General features: G+C 38.6%; 1 protein-coding gene across 13 annotated transcripts in view; it reads left to right on the top strand.

Moving 5' to 3' along the window:
* CEP112 (centrosomal protein 112) overlaps positions 1-14,887 on the top strand; it is a 468,883-nt gene that overhangs the window by 115,304 nt on the left and 338,692 nt on the right. For all 13 annotated transcript variants that reach the window (XR_003416799.2, XR_008294088.1, XM_027048061.2 and 10 more), the window contains one exon: positions 8,535-8,614. Coding sequence is in view for 11 of the 13 variants with exons in the window: in XM_027048061.2 (XP_026903862.2) it covers positions 8,535-8,614 (80 nt within the window). In the remaining 2 variants the exon portion in view is untranslated. The remainder of the gene's footprint in view (positions 1-8,534; positions 8,615-14,887) is intronic.

Genomic DNA, 14,887 nt, shown 5'->3' on the forward strand with positions numbered 1-14,887 from the left:
CCACACTGTAAGCACTGAGCCTGATGCAGGGCTCGATCCCATGATCTTGTGAACCGTGAGATCATGACCTGAGCTCATGAGATCATGACCTGAGCCGAGATCAGGAGTTGGAGCTTAACCGACCAAGCCACCCAGGTGCCCCTAGGTTTGTGACTTTTAAACTTTAGTTTTGAATTTGTTGTTTGCTGTATAACCTGGATAGTAAAGAACAGTTAAATAGCAAAGATTTTATTGCTGCTTTTGGAATTATTTATTGTTGCAATATTAGCCAAATTAATCTACTTGTAAAAATATACATATAAAAGAAAATGAGAAAAACATTAATCCTTCAATAATTAAATACATACAGTTTAAAATTAAGCAGGTTTTATAGCACAGCATTCTTAAAACACTGTGTATACCTCATCTCACTTATCCATATAGTCACTCAGCAGATATTCATTAAACACTTTCATTGGTCGAAGGTGTCATTGGAATGGGGGAGAAGGTTAAGGATAAATTAGCATAGATTCTGCCTTCCAGGAGCTTAATATCTAGGAAGAGTGTTTCTGTCATTTGGAAAAGTGACTATTTCTACTGACATGTATTGACCTGAATACATGCCCTTTAAAATTACAATTTTCTGTGGCGCCTGGGTGGCTCAGTAGGTTGTGTGTCTGACTTCAGCTCAGGTCATGATCTCGCAGTTCATGAGTTCAAGCCCCGCATCAGGCTCTGTGCTGACAGCTCAGAGCCTGGAACCTGCTTCAGATTTTGTGTCTCCCTCCCTCCCCCACCCCTGCTCGCGTGCTCTCTCTTTTTCTCAAAAATAAACATTAAAAAAATTTTTTTTAATTATAATTTTCTTATTGCTAAGGTTTTTTCTCCTGCTGTTTTAATGCGGCCTCAATGCAAGATCTTAAATATATTTCATGTGTACAAAATGGTATCTGAACAAGAGAGGGAAATATTGTTTTCATTGAAATAACTTGTTTTTTTAGTTTTTTGCTGTTGAGCATGCAGCTTCGTAAATATTTTTCTTACTAAAAGAAGACCATACGTTATCATAAGCCTCACCCCCACTGAATAACGCACCCTCTGGGTGTACTTGTTGGTCCATTGTTCATTCGTTGGGCAGATGTCTGGCTTCCTGTTCATTAAGGAACACCTTGGCCTCCTGCTTCTTTAAGCTCTGTGGTCAGCTCTCCTCCTGAGATAGTATCTGGGTACCTATGAGGTGGAAGGAGGGGCTGGGAGCAAAGAGAAGGGCAGGCACTGACTAATTTTGAAAGAATGTATTCCTATCCCAAACTCCTGTTAAGTTCTACTGAGGACTGTTAGAGCTGGAGAGCCCATCTCCTACCACTGTCTTCTCTTGGCTAGTTAGCCACAAAGTACATTAAGGTTTCTGGATCAGCCCCTCTGCCTGGCGGACACACACAGGAAGCAACGTTCGAGCTCAGTTTGCGCCTGTCCAGTAACCTCCCACCCACTCCTGTTGTGTTTCCCTGAGTGACAGGGGAGCAAAGCTGAGTCCTTTTTAGTAGGCGTCCTAACTACAGCTTTTTCCCTTTCCACACGGTATCAGCTGGCCTAGCTTTTTAATAATGTAAGTAGTTAAAGTGCGTTAATGGTTTTCAATGTAAATAAGAAGTGTTTAAAATAATAGCAATCCTTAAAAGAAAAATAAGCACAATTGGTCACATTGCATGTGTTCTGACTTCATTTGCGCTGGAAGAAAATGTTGCTCAGCATGTCACTTTTTGTTTTACAATTAATTTCACAGTCTCCCCCTTTTAAATTGACATCTGTTCTTATTTCTTTATTAAACCTGCTGTGATCTCAGTCCTTGAAGATTTGATGTCTTGTACCCCCCTCAGGGAATATCCTTCTTGACTGCACAAAGAGCTGACATAAATCTGACACAGTCCTGGACTGTGGACTCAATAGCCAAGTGGGTTGTATAGGGTTTTTGTTGGTCAGCCGGTGTTACAGGTGTGCACGTTCAATAACTTTTGGTAGAAAACTTAGTTCTGAATATCTGTTCAGGAGGAGGAAATGCCATCTGAGTGACATTATTTCCTCACGCCAATAAGAAAGCAGCATGAGCGATTCTAACTTGTCTTTGAGGTCAGAGAAACAGCATCAAATGTTGTCCCTAATTTAAGCACACACACATATTATCTAATGGTTTTTATTGATCTCTAGCGGCTATTGCCTGCTCTTAAGATCTTTGAACATCAAACAAATAATAGGTAGTAAAACTAAATGTCATTGTTTGATGAAGTGTCCTAATCTGTTAAATCAGGAAATGGTCGGGCTAAATGATTTTACTAGCAAGGAAACACCTGCCTCCTACAAATAACCCATTGCTTGTTTTCCAAACAGTCACCAAAGAGTGAAAGATGGTACTGTTTACCTAAAGAAGTTTGTGAGACAGATGTTAAGCATGTATATTCTGAAATGTGCGAGAATTAAAATACCTACTTATAATTGCTCTGCTGTAACTGTGGGACAGATGAGATACAGCGTCTGCTGGAGCTCGAAACCATCACAAAATCGTATTCCAGTGTTTCACCTTCACTTATAATTCTTTTAATCAGGTTAAAATAATTTAAAATGGTCACAGCTTTACACAGAATATACTGTGTAGTATTTTGCATCTTCTACTGGCACGGTTTTCCTTAAGAGGACAGTGTGCCTCGAGTGAAGTCTGGGAAAAATGAAATGGCACAGTGAAACGTATTGTGGTGAGAAGTCATGCAGCCCGATGCCTGCATTTCTCTTGCGGGGAAGCCGAGGCTGGGGACGGGGTGGAATTAGCCAGACGGCGTGGGTGCGTGGCCCCTTCCTATGCTGGGATGTCTGCCACCGTGTATCTGTGTCCTTCTGCAGAGCAGAGTCTCTTTGTTATTTGTACAAGTACTCCTTTTTTTGGATCACTTAAATTCTTGGGCTGCCAGGGAAAATAGACGTAATATTTTACATATGTTTACATGCATTTAGTAAATGTTCAATAATTGTGGTTGTGTCTAGTTCAATCAATTATTTACATCAGACTCCCATGTTGGGGAATAGGTGCTGTGTCTTTGACTCTCCGGTTTGTATTTTCATTATTTAAGTGATTAAAATTTATTTTTGGTATTAGCCATATATAGTAGGGAAAGGATTACAAGATCAGGTTATTCTCCACTGCGTAGAGTACATAAAAAAGGAAAGGTTGACAGAAACATTATCTTTATCACCACAGGTATAGAATATAGGTAAAATATAGATTTACCTGGAATATAGATAAAAACTAAACTATAGAATATAGGTAAAATAAATATCTACCTGGAATATAGGTAACAACTAAAAATAGAGTCCAGAAAGGCAGTTAACCACCCAATACAAATGTATTCAATTAAGGGCAAATAAACAGATCTTATGTGGGCCAGGTATTGTGCTGGGGATGTAGACATACATGAGAAAGAAACAGCTTCTAGCTTTAAGGACCCCTCAGCTCAAAAGTCTGTGCATTGACACATGCACCTTTACCTCCGAGGGAAGCCTCTCATTCTCCCCCTCAGATGGTCCCACTTCTGCTTCAGAAGTGGTTCCGGTGGTTTAGAGGCAATAAATCAGATCAAGGTGCTTGCGTTAGCGCACCGACTGGTGTCAGGAAGGCACAGCTGCAAACCTGACGACAAGGTTAAGGTTGAACAGAGAGGGATAAAAAGCACTTACAAGAGCTCAAATTCTTAGCAACTCAGGGGCTATTTTCTGAAAGGGCAGACAGCCCATCTAAGGGATTTACTGTACTGGGCCATCACTGTGACTTTGGGTCTTCATAATGACCTTGGGTTTTCAAGAAACTGTTTTATGTATAGAGTGTTCAGTGTGAGAAGGTAACATTTGCTGAGAATTTATTATTATGTTCCTGAAATTGTTCTAAGGGCTATACAGGAAGTAGTTTATTAACTCATCACAATTAACTTATTTTCCATGGAGTCACTTACTAACTCATCACAATTTTTGAAATATAGTTACCGTTAACCCCTGTTTTTCAGGGTGGGCGGGGGGATGCAGTGGAGGCACAGAGTGTCAAGTAACTTGCGGAGGAGCAGGGTAGAAACCCATGCAGTCTGACTCCACAGCTTGCTCTCAAGATCACCCTGTCACTTCAGATAGGTTTTCCTCAAAGGTATGGGTAATTTTTTTGAAGTTTTCACTTAAAGGAGTAAATCTCAACGACACCTTCATGCAGAGCAGTCTGAGTCCCAGAAAAACAAAACAAAACAAAACTTAGCAGGGAACAGAGGAAACCCCTGGTGGTGCAGTGCAGGGCGTCGCAGAGGTGCAGTCCCAATGTGTACAACATCACTGACCGACCAGTAACCCTGCCAGCGGCTCCCTGTTAGTTCCCCATGTAGCAGGTGGCTTCAGAGTCCCGCACAAGTAGGCTGTGAGGTGTGGAGAAAACTCCTCCTCGGTAGAAATCCCCAGTCCACCGCCCTGGGGACTTCCCGGGACCTGGATTGCAGTGGCGGTCCCGAGAAGAAGACCGCCCTAGCCGGCGTGTCACGGAAGCCAGGTTGTGTCCCCCGCATTCTTGGCCAAGCCTCAAATCCGAAAGGGTAACACGCCCTTAACAAATGAGTAGGAGAAAAGAGCCAAAATGGGGTCTGTGGAAGAACAGCATAGAGCAAAGGGAGGCCAATACAGAAGACCCAGAGAATGGAGTTTCTTCTGATAGGTATTACTCCAAAAGAAAACATCCAAAAAAATTCATCAGTAGAATCCCGGAAAGTACGATGTCTGTGAAAGAGGAGGAGACATCATAAAGAAAGAGAAGGATGCAGTGAAAACGGAGGTACTTGTCATGGAAAGGGTTGTGGAGACCCTGAAAACACGATAGCAGGTCCAAGATTCACGTAGGAGCTGGGGTGGGGTAGAGCAGATGCTGTAAAGTGTCAATCAGGACAAACCATTATCCTGCAGACTGCAAGGCAAAGGCAAAGAATGAAACATCTGGAGACAGGAGGTAGATACGAAAGCAGAAAACAGGAAATGAGCATACAATTGATATTCCTGAAGGGGGGCTCAGAATAGATTCGCACAAAAGGAAAGGTAGGAGAGAACCTTCCTGAAGGTCTCTGTATACGGATTTAGAAGAGTCACCCTGTATCAGGTAAAAAGCAATAAAGCGATTCAACAGCATTTGAACCTCAGTGCAGAGAGTGGTTTTGTAAATATCCAGGCCTGGGTGAGAGGGGGCCGAGGTCAGGGGAGTTTAGTCTCCCTGGTTGCAAATCTGAATGGCTCAAAGCAGTAGAGTGACAAATGCTGTTTTTAGGCCAAAATGTTGTGACTCCGTAATCTTATACACACCCTTTCCCTCAAGTGCAAGGGCAACAGCCAACCTTCTTGGACGTGAAGAGCCTCAGAGATAGATCACCCAGATATTCTTTTTGAAAATAAATTCTTACTGGCTGATGTACTTTAATTCACCTAAGGATAAGCAAAACATCACATCAAACAAAACAACAGAAAATACTTCAAGAATGAAAAGGAAGTAGGGGTGCATGCCACAAATAACTAAAATAGAGTTGAATTTTAAATGTTTTTTGTGTACATGATACAAAATAATGCAGATGTCGGGAAAATTTCTTGAGAGAAGAGATGTGTAGATAAAGAAAAATGTTGAAACAGTTATCTGGATCAAATCAACCAGGTTTAAGAGAAAACAGAATGGGTAGGAGAAGTCAACGTGCTAAGCTGTTACTTAAAAAGATAGGACACAGAGGCTAATTTTTCACTTGCTGACTATTAGAAATATTGGTTAAAAATAATTGTGATATCTTTGTAGTGTCACTGGTGAAATGAAAATCTATGTCAATCTATCAGAACACAGACGAGTTTTGGAACAACAACAAAAGCTATATAAAAAGGGAACATAAAAACCCCAAAAGCCTAAAGAAAAATGTGTAAATAAGAATATTTTCGTGATTGGGGCACCTGAGTGGCTCAGTTGGTTAAGCGTCCGACTTTGGCTCAGGCCATGATCTCGCGGTTTGTGAGTTCGAGCCCCGCGTCAGGCTCTGTGCTGACAGCCTGGAGCCTGGATCCTGCTTCGGATTCTGTGTCCCCTTCTCCCTGCCCCTCCCCCACTCATGCTGTCTCTCTCTCAAAAATAAACAAGCATTTAAAAAAAAAAAAAGAGTATTTTAGTGATGACAATAAACCCAATAATCTCCCCTAGTAAAAGAAAATGTGTAATTTGGGTCAAAAGCCCAATCTGTGTGATATTTGTAAGAGACTTAAAATTAATTAACCGAGGAAACTTAAGCAAAAAGCCTAGGGAAACATGTGACAGCAGTAGAAACATTAACACTGAGACGTTAACTTCCCAAATGTCATTTCCACATCTTCCACTCAAACAGCTTTTCTTTTCTTTGTGTTTTTATGTTAGTGGATGTTTGGATTTTTACTTAAGATTTTATTTCAAGAAAGGATTTTACCGATACGAATATGTATGTTTCCAAAATGTCCACGCTGGGTCATCTCTGGGTTTAATTTTGGGCTTTAATCTCTTTCATACTGTACGTTAAAGGGACCAGATCAGTGTGGGGTTGCTGCTTCTGTTGCTTTATTATGTACTTACTCCATTTTAGCATGCCTACTATGTGCCAAGCCTATAATACAGTACAGACCAGGGATCCAATAGAAGAAAGACAGTAATTTCAGTCTAGAACCTGGTAAAATTGTGGACAATTGAATTTTTTTCCTCATGGAAAGTAAAATAAATGCAGTGGCAAAAATTTACAAGGCAGGTTAGATGCTCTTTTTAGTGAGGTCGGTATTTATAAGGTATTTTAACTTTACTATTTAGAATATGGGGGAGAGGCGTCCCCTGTCCTCATTCTCCTGAGGGCCTACCCTTGCCACCACCCTGTGGGTTCCTGTTTCCCATTTTTTCTCACCTCTTGTTCTCACAGCAGCCAGTAGAAGCTTTTTGATATTCTCATGGAATATCAAAATATGAAAAAACTCAAGGAAAATGTCCTTTCTCCTCTCCTTTGAGTCTACAGACAATGGATTTTATTTATGTATTGATTTTACCAAAGCACCAAAGGAGAAAAATGTAAGAGAATTATCAAAGGAAAACGTTTCTTTTTTAAAAAAAAATTTTTTTTTCAACGTTTATTTATTTTTGGGACAGAGAGAGACAGAGCATGAACGGGGGAGGGGCAGAGAGAGAGGGAGACACAGAATCGGAAACAGGCTCCAGGCTCCGAGCCATCAGCCCAGAGCCTGGCGCGGGGCTCGAACTCCCGGACCGCGAGATTGTGACCTGGCTGAAGTCGGATGCTTAACCGACTGTGCCACCCAGGCGCCCCTGGAAAACGTTTCTTTAAAAAAATATTTTTGTTTATTTTTGAGAGAGAGAGAGACAGAGTATGAGCAGGGAAGGGGCAGAGAGACGGGGAGACACAGAATCCAACGCAGGCTCCAGGCTCCGAGCTGTGAACACAGAGCCCGACACAGCGCTCGAACCCGTGAACCGCGAGATCATGACCTGAGCCGAAGCTGGACACTTAACTACTGAGCCAGCCAGGCACTCCCAAAGGAAAAGGTTTTTGAATTTAGAGAGGTCTCCATCCAAACTGATACAAATAGCTAAGGACAGGCATTTTGGGCTAGCACTGAGTCAGTGTTTGAAGTGTTGCGTATGTGTGTGTGTTGTTGGTTTTTTTGCCTGTCATTCCTCTCCCAGCCCCTGTACCTACCAGTGGCCCTGTCAGCCTTACCTGGGCTGCCAGCAGGTACACAGCCAGTTTTCCCAGCCCACTAAGTGACTTGTGATTTCTCACCTCCCAGCCAGGCTCCCTTGTGTGTGGAACCGTGGCTACCTGTTGACTCCTCCCTTCCTGTCCAGCTGTCCCAAAGTCTCCTTTCCCTCTAGATCCATGTAATGTCCTTGTTGGATATGCTTATGTGCATTTGCACCCGAAGACTTCTCTGTGAAGAGAAATTTCCAGCCCTCATGATTCACACTGCCTTTCCCCCAACTCGAAGGATGCTGCGTTTAGGAAAGAGATACTCATGGTGGGGGGATTGCCTCCCACATCCAGTGGATGCTTGTTCAAACCATCCCCAGCAGTGGAAGGGAGGACTGTTTCATCATAACCTGTATATGTTTGCAGAATGTAGATGCGTCATGTATCACATTCTCCTGAATCTCGTGAGATTCCTTTCCTCTGGCTAATATGTAAGTTAAAAAAAATTCAAAGTGATTGCTCCCGCTTTGAAGGTCTTACACGTCAGTTTATTTTACAGGAAATCCCCACACAGGTAGATTCACACAGTTACGAACTTTGACCAGAAAAGAGGTATTGAAAGTATAGTAAGGGAAATAGTTGTATGGTAAACGAACATGCTTAACCAAGTCTCTATCTTCAAATATCTAAATCTAATTTGACATTAAAAATAGATTTAAGATTACTGCTTCATTGTTTGTGTTTCTCCTTTGAGCACTTGCCTTCTGGTAAATTTTACCATTTTTGTCATGGCAGACTCATGACCTGGAGAGTGAACTTGGTAAAGAGAAAGAAGAAGCTCAAAAGAAAATCCATAAACTTGAGGAAGCACTGAAGTGAGTAAAATTGTAATATATTTAATTAAAAAATGCTCTTGTTCTAATCCGTGGGCCAAATGAAGTAACTAGAACTTAAACATCATCTTTTTATAACAGCCTTGCTGTGGTTTAGTTTGAGTCCATTTTCCATCGTGAATCTCTATTTTCTGAATTTTATTACTAGCCAGCACATTTTTTTTAAATGAAAAATCAGTTCATCTGTTTTTAAGTGATAGGAATGTAAGAAAATAGAACTTAGTGGTTTTAGATGCTTTCTTCCTCTTAAATGAAAACAGATTAAAACGAAAAAAAAGAAGATTGAGGTCTTAGGACATTTAGAAATTCCTCTGTAGATTTTTTTTTTTTTTTGACAAATTTGGGTAATGAAATGTTCCAGTTGTTATATTTGAAAATGGACTACTATACAAGCATTGTTTAGAAAAGATTTTGTCTCATGATAGAACACTTAAATATACACATTAAAGTATCAGATTTTATTTGTCTTCTCCATTCATTTACTAGGTTGATTAGGCCCTTCTTATCAGTAGGTTTTATCGTTCGGTTTCTAGCTGGAAAACATTGATTTAGTCAATAAATATTGAGTTTCCACCATATGTCAGGTAGTGTGTAGTACCTTCCCAGAGGACCTTGGGGTTGGTTGGAAAGATATTCAAGACCTTTGGCAATTCTATCACAGAGTGATAAGAACAGGGTACCTGACCCAAAAAAGAGATTTAAGAAGGGAAGCTTACTTGAGTACGTTTTATCTAGCTAACTCAGAGAATCAGCTAATTCGATTTTTCCTTCTTCCTCAAAACTTCAAACAATTTCTAGAAAGGCCAAAAAAGAATGCTCAGAATCAAATAAACTTAGTTTCAGATTCTGCCTGTGAAGACTGCATGACCATTTCCTCTCCCTCATTTCCTTGTTAATAAAATGTATTAGCTGAGTTGCCATATAGAACATGTTAAAATAATTTATGTACTAGGATGTCATGGGGTATCAATTTTGTATCTACACAAGGACTTATGCCTTATTTGTTCACATCACTACGTATGAATTAGATAAAGTCAGAAGAGAACTGTAATATTCATTAAACATTAAGTTAAACAAGTGTGCTATATGCTCTAAGTTGGACAAAACTAGGGCATTCTTGCTCTCTTTATGGATGGGATGCCCTTCCTTTATTCTGCATTCATTTTGTCCTCCTAAAATGTTGATTAATAACTTTCTTCATCTATTCAGTTTATCACCATTTTCATTTCTCTTTTGTTCTACTTCATCTGTCTTCTTTTGTAATTTCTCTATACTTTTTTCATTGGTTTGTTGACTTGCATTTTATATCCCTGAAGAAGAGAAAGTCCCTTTGAATAACAGTACGTCAACAAATATTTGTTTGGTACTTACAATGTCTATAGACTGTGGTATCCTCAAGTAGAAGGTCTAGAAGATGTAAGTCAAGACATACTGTTGTTCTTAAAGATTTTGTGTAGTCCAAGTTAGGCTTTGGCAGTACTTAGAGTCCTGGATACTCACTTGTTGACAATAAGTGCAGTTGGAATTCAGAAAGATCTTTCCAGTGGCATATTGAGAGTTTATGTGTAAAATAGCATAGTATCTTTTAATGTTCACTGATAGATAGTGTAAGCCCCCTGAAACCTCTGTCGTTTTCTGTATACAACATTACCATTCACTGAGCCAAGTCACATTGTTTAAGGCTTTAAAGGTCTATACCAAAATACCAAGTTTTACTTGGAGTTAAAAAGGCTATTTTATTTTAGATTTTTACTAAAATTCCCCCGTAGGCCTGTTTCTCCCATTCCCTGTGCAGGAGATGTCTTCGTTTTGACTAAATGTCTGTCTGACCTTAACAGTCCAACACCTAGGATAGCACGAGCATTCTGGCATGAAAGGAACAGAGTAAGTTGTTGTGTGGTCTGAACTTCAGAGTCAACAGCCCAAGCTGGCTGTCTCCCCAAGGAAAATAGTCTGGAGAGTGACTGCCACTGCTTTTGAATCTAAGAACTGTGTTAGACCCAGTTGGGGTCCAGGGACAATTCCATTTTTCCCAGAAGACAGCTATGTATGATCTAGAAATTTGCCTTGATTATTAGCAAAATGTTTTCTGTAATAAATATACACAAAGTGGAAAATCTCACTTTTGAATGTGGTGGTATTTATTCATTTCATCATTTTTTCATTTACTCATTAAGGGTTTATTTCTTCTGTGTGTGTTGAATGTGTGGTAGAGACCAGCAGAGACAGCAGTTCATACATAGGAATTCATATGTGTGGGAGCCCATGATAAATGTATTCAACTCAATCTTCAGTTAACAGCTCAAGATGATACCTGAGAACCTCTCATTATTGAAGAGGGACCCTGATTTGCCGTCAGCATTCGCTTAAAATGCTGACTCCTTAAAGCTCATTCGCCTATTGTTATTATTTTCCAGAAATAAAACTAGTTTAATATTACTGCGCTACTTAGAGTTCTTATTCTACACATATCCTAAATAGTTTTTGCTTTCTATTTTATTTTTATTCTAGAAAATAATTTTAATATCCTCCAATAACTGAAAGTTAGCTGAAACTATCAATGGTATGAGTTCTATGTGTTCATTTGTTTTCAAAGATAAGTAATTAAAATATATGGGAAACATAGTAGACTAATGAATGGAAAATGACCATAGATAGCAAGATAATTTGGTGTAGCTCTTTGAAGGACTAACATGGAAAATAAATTTTTTTTATTTTTAGAGAAGTTAAAAATCTATAAACAAGAGAGGTAGATAGTATAGATTTGGTTTATTCCTTTTCAATATTCATATATTTTTAACAGATTTGATATCTGAGTTTTTTGTGCTATGAAAATAATAAAGCATGGTTCTGAGATACTGTATACATTGTCTGTTTTAAAGTATTTGATGAAACATTGCTAAGTCTTCTTTTTGATTGATACTCTCAAGCATTTCTTTTGCAGTAAAATACAAAACTTCCTTGAAACAGATTTATTCTGATCCATTTTAACTCTTTTGCATTGTCAAATTGTAAACATTACAGATATTTCTACCCTCACACTAATATGTACATATAAAAGCTTTCTGGTTTTTAATTGGTACTGAAAATATGTAGTCGTGATTTTACTAGAACATATGATAATGTTGGTCTTTAGATGATATGGTGAGAAATGACCCTACAGGAAGCAAGCCCTTATTTAACTAAAGCATATTGTTTTGGTTGTAGTTGTTATGTATACATATATATGTATACATGACTGTGTGTGAATTAAACTTCTACTGGGTTTTAAGAAGAAGTACAGAGGGATGAAACAAACTCAGATCTGGGCCTTAACCTCTCAGCCCAGAGGCCTGTTGACATTACTGAAACAAACATGCATTTTTGTTAAAAGGAGACGTCTTATGAAAACTGGCTATTCCTTTATTTTTCTTTTTAATCGTTGCCTTCCTTAAATTTTTATCACAGTTACTTTATAATCCTGAAACATGGGCTTATCTGACTTTTTGCAAATTTTTATAATACATAAAATGCAAACTTAGAAGATATTTGAATATATAAATATTTAGAAATAGATGCTAAGTTTGCTCTTGCTTAGAATTTGCTGTAAACAAAAACACTATAAGGAAAAGTGAAACAGTGGCTAATTGTACCCTTACAATTTTTAAATAATCGTTCTGAAGCTAGATCATAGAGTACCATGGTTTAAAATCTGCAAGATAAAAAAGAAAAAAAGAAAAAAAAAGAGCATACGGGGAAAAGCCCCCCTCCCATTTAAGCCTTCTAGCTGTGTATTTTCCCTTTCTGGAAGCAGCCATGTTGCCAGTTTTTGTGTAGCCTTTCATATGCAAGCGTAAATATTCCTTTTTCATCGTCTTTCCTCTTGAACTCTACATATATCCTCATCTTCCTTCTTTTTGTCATTCTGACTCATCAGTATTCATTAGAGATTATTTCCTGTAAGGACATAAAGAGCTGCTTCCCCATCTAATTTATGCATTTGATATAATCTGTGTAACCGGTTCGGTACTGATGCCTGTTCTTCCATGTGTCGTCTGGTACCTGTATGGTTTGATTTTAACCTTTAAATCTGTGATCCATTTGGAATGTGTCCAGTGTTGGCTGTGAGGTAGGGATCCTGTTGTTTTTGTTGTTTGTCCAGTGGTTACTTACTTAACTCAAGATCATTTATTTAATAACCTGGTCTTTCCCTCATTTGAGTTCTGCCCCAGGGCCTTTATCATTGGATGTGTTTCTAGATTTTTTGTTCCGCTCCAGAGTTCTAGATAGGCTTCCACCAGCCTCATGTTCTTTTAATTACTGCAGTTTAAAAATAACATTTAATGTCTGGTAGGACCTCTTATTCTGCCACGGTGGTCCTTTTTTTACAATCTTTTTCTTTCTTATTTATATGTTTCCACTTGAGCTTTACAGTTAGCTGTCTAGTTACAAAAAGAAAAAAACATCAGTCCCATTAGTCTTTTTGTTAATGTTGTCAAATATGTACAGCTCAACAGAGGAAGAATTGACATCTTTTAATGTTAAATGCTTTTATGCAAGATCGTGATACGCCTTTCTATTGGGTCAGGTGTTCTCTTGTGCCATTCTATAGCTACACCTGTTTTTGAAACAGACATTGTTCTTACAAAATTTATGTTACTTAAATATCACAAGTTCGTTCTTTCATATAAAGCATATGTACTAGTATTTTGACCAGGGTGAGTGATGTGAAAATTGAAACATGTAGGAAGTTGTGCCTTCTACGTTTGAAGTTTCATACAGAATTTGAGGTATAGGTTTTAAAATATCTGTGACTCTTGGTTTTGGCTCAGGTCATGATCTTGCAGCTTTGTGAGTTTGAGCCTTGCATTGGGCTCTGGGCTGGCAGCACGGAGCCTTCTTGGGATTCTCTCTCTCCCTCTCTCTCTCTCTCTGCCCTTCCTCCACTCGTGCTGTCTCTCTCAAATGTACTTTTATGTGAAGAATGCAGAACTCCTGAGGGCATTACGTGCTTTGTTTATACTTCTCCTGTAGCCATTCAATGCCTTATATCTGATTTGAATCAAATTAATTTATTGATTCCTCCTAACATATATTGTATCCTAGGAATTTTGTTGGTACTAAGCATATAAAGTGCTGATCAAAGCAGGCATGGTCTCTGCTGTGGCTACCGTATACAGCTGCACAGGTTTTGTACTGCATACTACATCATTTGTTAGTATATTAGTATGGTACACTACGTATCAGTGCCCGCACCACGGAGGGCACTGTTCACAGAGACTGCTGTGTGATGTTCCGGAAGTTGGGTGTGGTTTTCCTGCTTTACTCGATAACCTCAGATACTATTGATCTTATTTTATTTGCTTAGTAGAAAATAATTTTTTTGCCTTCTGTTAAGCTATTGTTGGGATTGCGGCCCTGTTTGTAAAAATAGAATTTTTTTTTTATAATGGAAATAGAAAAATAGAAAGAAAAAACAAACAAGAAATGTTTCAGGCACCATTTCAAGAGTTCAGGCTGGTAATTTATAGGAAGTCCAGAATCAGTCTGCTTAACCTCCTACACCCATGGCATCTTTTTAAAGCTCAGTTGTCTGAGCAGCTCCTAAGGGTCTTACTGCTTCGCTGGCTTCCCTTTACTGGTTACCATCAACTCAAATGTTCGGAGCGCATCACGGTTATCCTTTGTGTAATGTTTTCCTCTGTTCATGCATGCAGAATGAATATCAGTGTTATTTTCTTCTGGAGGCCAGTCTGATAGGATGTCTCTAAAGCTACCCAACTTTTCCTTTCGGAGGAAAAACAATCTTAGGAACTTGTAAATACAAAAGTCGTATTTATTGTGGAATTTCTATCCAGAACTCTTTAGAATGCTACTGATTTTTTGTAGTGCCAATTGTAGACAGCTTATGGATTTGAAATGCTTTCAGGATTATATCGTTTAAATAATGAATGGATATAGGAAAAGTAAATAATAATAACTTCTAGTAGAGTTTATTTCAGCAAGTAAATAGTTCATGTATTTATAATAATAGTATGTAATGGGTTTATAATACAGAGTGAGCTTATTATAAGACAAGTAAAATGTCTATTTTTAAAACAGACTGAAATGACCTTTATAGTATAAACAAATATTAACATATAATTAAAACTAAAATATAACATAAACATGTAGAAAAAGGAAGATATTATTGTACCAGCAATAAAATTATTTCTGTATTTAAATTCTAAATTTGCCCTGACCTGAACTCTTTCAGGTGGTTTTAGGAGGCATTTG

The sequence above is a fragment of the Acinonyx jubatus genome, chromosome E1 (genome assembly GCF_027475565.1).
Source record: "Acinonyx jubatus isolate Ajub_Pintada_27869175 chromosome E1, VMU_Ajub_asm_v1.0, whole genome shotgun sequence".
NCBI classification, from domain to species: domain Eukaryota; kingdom Metazoa; phylum Chordata; class Mammalia; order Carnivora; family Felidae; genus Acinonyx; species Acinonyx jubatus.